Here is a 7,500-nt window from a genome sequence, read left to right as displayed (position 1 = left end):
CAAGGATGTAAGTAGACATTTTGAAACAAGCAATTTTATGTTCTTAGTTACCATTAGTAATTGCAGTAGTTTAAGTAATAGTAGGAGGAGGAGAAGGAGAATTGTTACTAGTGGAAGTTGAGTAGTAGTAGTACTAGTAATAGTTTTAGTAGAAGCAGTAGTTATATAAATAGTGGTGGTAGTAATAGTAATGGTATAATAGCTATAGTATGGAAGGAGGAGGAGAAGCAAAAGGGGGTAACTAATAGGCATAGGAAATGACTATTATAAAACCAGTTCTAGTTTAATAGCAGGAGGAGGAGATGGGGTTGTATTACTTGCAGTAGCAGAAGAGGTTGTGGAGGAAGGCCTGTTGCATGTGCAATACAATTATCTAGTTCTGGTAGACAATCACAACAAGCTATGAGCATCATCATTACGATAAAGAAACCCAACCCAGCCCCTTACCCTTCGCCCTTTCACCCTTTACCCTATCCGAGCACTCTGGGGTCTCCTCAGGTCTCGACGCTCCTGATCCCAACGGCGGAGACAGCGCGCCTTGAGTTCTTCCTGAGGACCTGCCTGGACCACGACGTTCCCCTGCTGGTGCTGGGTCCCTCGGGCACGGGCAAGAGCGCCTCCACCACGAGCCTGCTGGTGGATCTCCCGAAGGACAAGTTCATTGTCAACATCGTCAATTTCTCGGCCAGGACGTCTGCCAGCCAGGCGCAGGATATCATCATGTCCAAAGTAGACAGGTTGGGAACGGGATCATTTTTTTTTTTTTTTTTTTCATTTATTTATTTACTTTTTTATCGTCAATGATGGTGATTGCGTTTTGCTTATGAGACTGTGGTCCATTGGTGATCGTAAGAGATAACGGGATGATACGAATGAGGGTAAAGAAAATTATAATAATTAATAGTAGCGACAATAATGATTTGAGAAATCTGGTGACAGATAGGATGAATTATAATGTTCCTTTCGTTTCTTGGTATTTTTTCTCTTGTTTTCTCTTAGCAAAAGACTTTAAACAGTAAAAGTCTCATTCTTACGGAGGTCAGTATCCCAGTCTGTAGGCGAAACATTTTCTTGTTACGTACATATCGTTAGTCATTACAATCTCTATCATTAGGCAAACGTTCTTATATTATGCACATTTCCCACATTCAGTCCTAAATCCCATCCTGACAGCGAAATATTCTCCTGTTACGTAAACTTCTACACCTGTTTCTGCCCTTAAGATATTCCTCCATTCCTGCTCACGTCTCCTTCCCCCAGGCGGAGGAAGGGCGTGTTCGGGCCGGCCATGGGCAGGAAATACGTGGTGTTCATCGACGACGTGAACATGCCGCAGAAGGAGCCGTACGGTGCGCAGCCTCCGATCGAGTTCCTGCGGCAGTGGCTCGACCATAAGCACTTCTACGACAAGAAGGACACGTCTAAGATCGAGCTCGTGGATTCGGTGGGTTGACGTCGATCGCGTTTTTTTATTTTGGTCTTACGTTGTGTTTCATCTTGATGTTGGGGGATTTTTTTTTTTTTTCTTATCGTGGTTGTAGATCAGTTTGGTGTTCTTAAGAGGTTGTGGAGTCGGGACTTTAGAGTTGGTTGCGGGTTTTTTTTCACTGGGGTTGAGGGGATGTCGAGAGAGGGAGGTGAGGGGGGTTTAGTTTGCGTTGTGTTAATGTTGGGGATGATTTGCAACGTGGTTGTGTTTCAGTTTGTTGTCGATAGAGGCTACGGTTTTAGTCCAGCATTCTCATCGCTGCATTTACGGATATGTATATCACGTGATTTTATAGAATGACCCTCCCTGCAGCTATTCGTGGGCGCCATGGGTCTCCCGAGCTCCGGCCGCAACACCATCTGCGGGAGGTTCACGCGGCACCTCAACGTGATCTGTATCGACGAGTTCGACGACGCGACGCTCGACAAGATCTACGGCTCGATCGTCAAGTGGCACTTCGCGCAGCACGAGGATGCGGCCATGCAGAGCCTCGACAAGGTAGGCGGATCGGGGACGAGGATGTGGATTTTTATTCAGGGATAGGGCGTGTTAGTTACAAGTGGTTATTTCGTTAGCTTGAATTAATGTTTGAAGGCGCTCTTGATGGATAAGCTTCCATCTGAATTAATTTCCAAAGAATCATTTTCCGCCACACAACGATATCGATACATCCGCTTTCCCGCCCAAAACTCCTTCGCGACAGAGGAATGTCCTCAAACAAAATCCCTGAACTTCTCCCTTTCCACCCGAAAACTCTCCCTCCTCCCCCCGCAGGCCGTGGTGGAGGCGACGCGGCAGGTGTACAAGCGGACCACCACGACCTTCCTGCCGACGCCTGCCAAGAGCCACTACGTCTTCAACCTTCGCGACTTCTCCCGCGTCGTCTCGGGCATCCTCCTCGTGCCCAACAGCGCCCTCAGTTCCTCGGAGAAGCTGGTGCGACTCTGGCTCCACGAAGTCTACAGGGTCTTCCACGATAGACTGTGCGATGACGAGGACCGGTGAGGAGGGGGCGCCGCGACAAGGCCTTTTAGATTTTTAGATTACACTATCACGTTTTATTTCCCCTTGTGTATGTCGCTATGGTTTGCGCTGTCTTGTTTCGGGAGATGGGGGTTGGATTAATTGCCATTGGGTTGTTTTCAGGTTTGAGATGGATTTCTGGTAGAGCTAAGATTACGTAAATGAAAATATGATTATTTTTGGTCAGTAAGATAATTACTATACTCAAATTAAGTTTAATGTTTCTAGTGTATTTCTTTCTTTCTATTAAAAAAAAAAAAAAAACTAGAATAAACAAAAAACAAACACAACACAAACCAGCGAACCTAAAACATTAAGAAAAATTAAAACAACGAACCTAAAACACTTTAAAAAATAGAACAAGGAACCTAAAACATAAAAACTAATAAAACAGCAAACCTAAAACTTTAAAAATAGATCAACGAAACTAATACATCTAAAAAATAAAACAAAACCCTAAACCAGCATAAGAATTAAAACAACGAACCTAAAACATTAAAAAAAAGAACGAACCTAAAGCATTTAAGAAATTAACACAACGACCGTAAACATTACAAAATAAAACGTGAACACAACTGAAACATTAAAAATAACATTAAAAAACGGCTTCCACCGCAGACAAAAATTCCTGGGCATCGTGCGCGAGGTGGCGGAGTCGGTGTTCGGACAGAAGCTGAGACACGTGTTGGGCCACATCGTCACCGAAGGGGAAGACGAGGTCACGCCCGAACACCTCAGCCGCCTTATCTTCGGAGATTTCATGATTCCTGATGCTGAGACGAAGACTTATGACGAGGTTAATTATTGATTAATTACTAATCCGTGGTTAGATTGATTAGTTTATTATGTTTTTGTTATAATTGCGTTATTCTTGTGTTTCGTTATGATTTCATGATTCCCGACACCGAAACCAAGATTTATGATGAGGTGAGGCAGTGGAGAGATTCATTAATTAATTACCTGATTGTGTGTGTATGTGTTTACATGTACTTATACGTATAGAGAGGAGCAGAAAGATACATGAGCAAATAGACAGATAGATAGTTAGATACCTTATGAATCAATCACCCACACCTTTACATTACAAACATAAGGGAAAATATAATTTCAGATTTTTCCATGACAAAAGAAAGAAACAAAAAATTAATAATCTAATGATGATAATGATGCTAATAAGGAATCTGCCAAAAGAAGAAGAAAAAGTCGAAGCTCACTCCCCCCTCCCTCCCCCCCTCCCCTGCACCGTCAGATCCAGAGCATGAGCGACCTGACGCAGATGACGGAGAACTACCTGGAGGAGCACAACACCGTCAGCAAGTCGAGCATGTCCCTGGTCATGTTCCACTACGTGATCCAGCACGTGGCGCGCCTCAGCAGGATCCTGAAGCAGGACTCAGGCCACGCGCTCCTCATCGGCTTCGCGGGGTCGGGACGGCAGAGCGCGACCAAGCTGGCGACGTTCATGGCGAATTACGATCTGTTCCAGGTGATAAGAGGGGGCGGGCGGTACCTCTAGGTCTTCGTTTGATGTTTTTGTCCGTGTGTTTGATTGTCTCTGTTTTTTCCGTCTGTCTTTAGCTCATATTCAGGTACTCTTCAGACATCTTTTCTGGCGGAGGTCCGGCACCACGACGCGACGCAGCTCGGCAGTGATTGGCTGACAGGCGTGAGGTGCCGGTCCGGCTCTCCGTTTAAGGTGTCCCAAGTCTTTCTGAATATGAGCGTACGTCTCACTGTTTCTCTCTCTCTCTCTCTCTCTCTCTCTCTCTCTCTCTCTCTCTCTCTCTCTCTCTCTCTCTCTCTCTCTCTCTCTCTCTCTCTCTCTCTCTCTCTCTCTCTCTCTCTCTCTCTCTCTCTCTCTCTCTCTCTCTCTCTCTCTCTCTCTCTCTCTCTCTCTCTCTCTCTTTCTCTCTCTACTGCCCTCCCTCCATTTCTCTCTCTCTCCATCTGCCTTCAGCTCCTCCTTAATGTTATTCATCCCTCTCCCTCGTACCCTCTCCCTGTCTCTCTTTCTACCCTTCCCCCGGCCCTCTCCCAGCCTCCCCCTCACTCTCTCTCACCCCTCCCCTCCTCCCCCGTCCCCAGATCAAGGCAACGAAGGGCTACGGCGTGGCGGAGTGGCGCGAGGACATCAAGCGTGCCCTCATGAAGGCGGGCGGCGAGGGGCGTCCCACCGTGTTCCTCCTGACGGACACCCAGATCAAGGACGAGGCCTTCGTCGAGGACGTCAACACCCTCCTCAACACGGGGGACTTGCCTAACCTCTATTCGAACGAGGAGAAGGCGGAGATCCTCGAGAAGATCCAGCTGGTGGCGAAGGAGGAGGTGAGGAGGAGCGAGGATTGGTGTGGATTAAGTGCTTCGAGTGGAGTTATTATTTCTAGATGCTTTGGCTTTGTACTCGTAGATGGAGTAGATGTAGGGAGGTGAATTGTATCTGCATACACTCTTTTATTTTTATTTTAAAGTACTGTGTTTCGCTGCACTGTACCGTGATAGCTTTTTGTGGTGTAATGCATATTCGCTGCACTTTTACAGCACGAAATAACTTTCTACAAAAATGCTGCACCGGAGATTGGTCTCATCAAGGATATATAATTTCCCTTCACTATATCACCCGGTATAGCCTATCCTTGTTCCATATTAATACTCTACAGCGTATTAACATACTAATGTCTCATACTATTCCCACTTTCGTATTATTTCTCCAAGTCATAGTAACATGTCTACTTTGCACTTAATCTTTGCACAATACACTGACCTAGATAAACTCCAGGTCTTTTTCATTTCACATGCAAATCAACACTTCTGCTTATTGATATTGATATGATTTGAATAGATATCTAGCCATGTCCCATTGCCTAAATAAGCTACAAACAAGTCATGGGCTGAATGCATATGAGAAGGTCACTATCAATGTTTACAAAGATTAACTACGAATTGGGTTTGCGGAAACTGTTTAAAAGTATTTGTTTAAGAGAACTGTTCGGTCATTGTTATTATTATTATTACTATTATTATTATTATTACTATTATTATTATTATTATTACTATTATTATTATTATTACTGTTGTTATTATTATCATCTTTATTTTTATTATTATTTTGTCATTTATTTATATTATATTTTTGTTGTCATTATTATCATTCTTATCATTATTTATATCATCATTATTATCATTATTTATATCATCATTATTATCATGTTATTATTATAATTGTTACCTTCTTAGTTTTTTTTATTATCATCATGTTCATTATCATTTTCATCATTAATATTTGTATTGTTATCATTATCACTATTATTATTAGAATTATTATTTTTTATCATTATCATTAATGTCATTATTATTTTTATTATCAATATCATTATATTCATTGTTATTATTGTCATTACTATTTTATCGTTATTATTATTATCATTATTATTATCATTATTATTGTTATCATTATTGTTAACATTATCATTATTATTTTTCTTGTTATTGAGGACCTTATTATTATCATTATCGTTATTACACTATATCTCGTATAATGTACAAGGCAACACTATTTAGGATCCCTAAATAGCTAATATTCTGTATTTTGTAAGTGTGCGGGAGATAGTCACATGCGATTGATGATGATATACACCGTTAATTGACTCTCTGACTACCTTGAGAAACTCTATTGAATCGTGCCGTAAAGGGTATTGTTTAAAGATTTTATAAGACTAGTGTTTTTTCTAGGATCTAAACTTTTATAAGTGTCATTGCTATGGTTTTGATTAGTTGTATGGATATGCATATTGACGGATGATATAACGCGTTAGAAAGTTTACTGTTATGTGGACTGACATTCTGTCGCCTAAGTTGTCAGATTATATTTATTAACAACGTTGTACTGTATATGCTAATAATGTATATAGTGTACAGTATAAAGTATACCCTTAACCCTTTAGTAGTTGTATATAAGATGTAGGTCCATTACTTTAAAGTAATAATTTACCCACAATGTAATATTTTGTAATAATGTAAGACACCGGAGTACTGTGATAGTGAGACGCCATTAGTAAAGTATTTTTTTTACTATTAGATACATAGCTCTTCTATTTATTTATCTATCTGTTTATCATTAAGAGGAAGAGGCAATGTGAGGACTCTAATGCACTGAAATATCATCGTAGTAAATCACAGTACATGTTGAACAGCTCTACACTGCATCACATTCCGTGGTACAGTTGTGCATTGCAGTGCAGTTTTAGTTTTAGACCAGCCTTTTTCACAACATATCGTCTGCCACAACACTAACAGAACGTGCGATGATATATTTTAAAGATAATTTTTTTCTAGTTAGAATTAGATTTATCTTCTACAACACTAACATGGCTCAAGCTTTCTGGCACCAAATCATCATTTTCCATATTATAATTTTGATATAAGATGTTGCTTTTATAGACGATTAAATAAAAGTCTTTTTTTTTTTTTTTTTTTTTTTACATAAATAGAAATAAGGATTTCATATATTTTTTATACTCATTTGAAACACCTGCATGTTGAACTAAAACACACTATAAACTTTTTTCCTGAGATCCTGGATAAAAACAAAAATAACTGCTCAGTAGATTTTAAAACTTAAAATACATATTTTTCTGTAGATTCCAAAAATAAAAGCTTTTAAGTAGACAAAGTAGAAAAAAACAATAAAATAAATATAGAAAATAAAAGAAGAATGACATCACTTGAATGCAATTAAATCTGCACCTTTTTTCATTACTTTTTTTTCTTTACGTAACACCTTTAAATCCTTTTCCAGTGTTGCAGAAGACGCGCATTTTCATGATATTTTGCCTTATTTTCCAGGGGCTGGACGTGGTAAGATTTTAAATTTATTGCATGCTATTTTTTTATTTATTTATTCAACAATATATGTCTTTATAATTAGAGAGAGAAAGAAATAGTTTAAACTCCAGTTCGTGTTTGAGAGAAATTCTGGGATGAAGGTAGAT

The 7,500-nt window shown here is 40.1% G+C and overlaps 1 protein-coding gene across 1 annotated transcript in view; it reads left to right on the top strand.

Moving 5' to 3' along the window:
* Positions 1-7,500, top strand: part of LOC125025599 (dynein axonemal heavy chain 3-like) — an 89,780-nt gene that overhangs the window by 43,403 nt on the left and 38,877 nt on the right. Inside the window, exons 28-35 of the mRNA XM_047613623.1 lie at positions 1-7; positions 294-737; positions 1,261-1,444; positions 1,802-1,987; positions 2,264-2,490; positions 3,131-3,308; positions 3,762-3,998; positions 4,598-4,837. The exon at positions 1-7 is cut by the window's left edge and continues 106 nt beyond it. Of these exons, the coding sequence (XP_047469579.1) occupies positions 1-7; positions 294-737; positions 1,261-1,444; positions 1,802-1,987; positions 2,264-2,490; positions 3,131-3,308; positions 3,762-3,998; positions 4,598-4,837 (1,703 nt within the window). The remainder of the gene's footprint in view (positions 8-293; positions 738-1,260; positions 1,445-1,801; positions 1,988-2,263; positions 2,491-3,130; positions 3,309-3,761; positions 3,999-4,597; positions 4,838-7,500) is intronic.

Source organism: Penaeus chinensis, chromosome 5 (genome assembly GCF_019202785.1).
Source record: "Penaeus chinensis breed Huanghai No. 1 chromosome 5, ASM1920278v2, whole genome shotgun sequence".
Classification (NCBI taxonomy): Eukaryota; Metazoa; Arthropoda; class Malacostraca; order Decapoda; family Penaeidae; genus Penaeus; species Penaeus chinensis.
The sequence above is the reverse complement of the archived record's forward strand: the minus strand, read 5'-3'. Positions and strand labels throughout refer to the sequence as shown.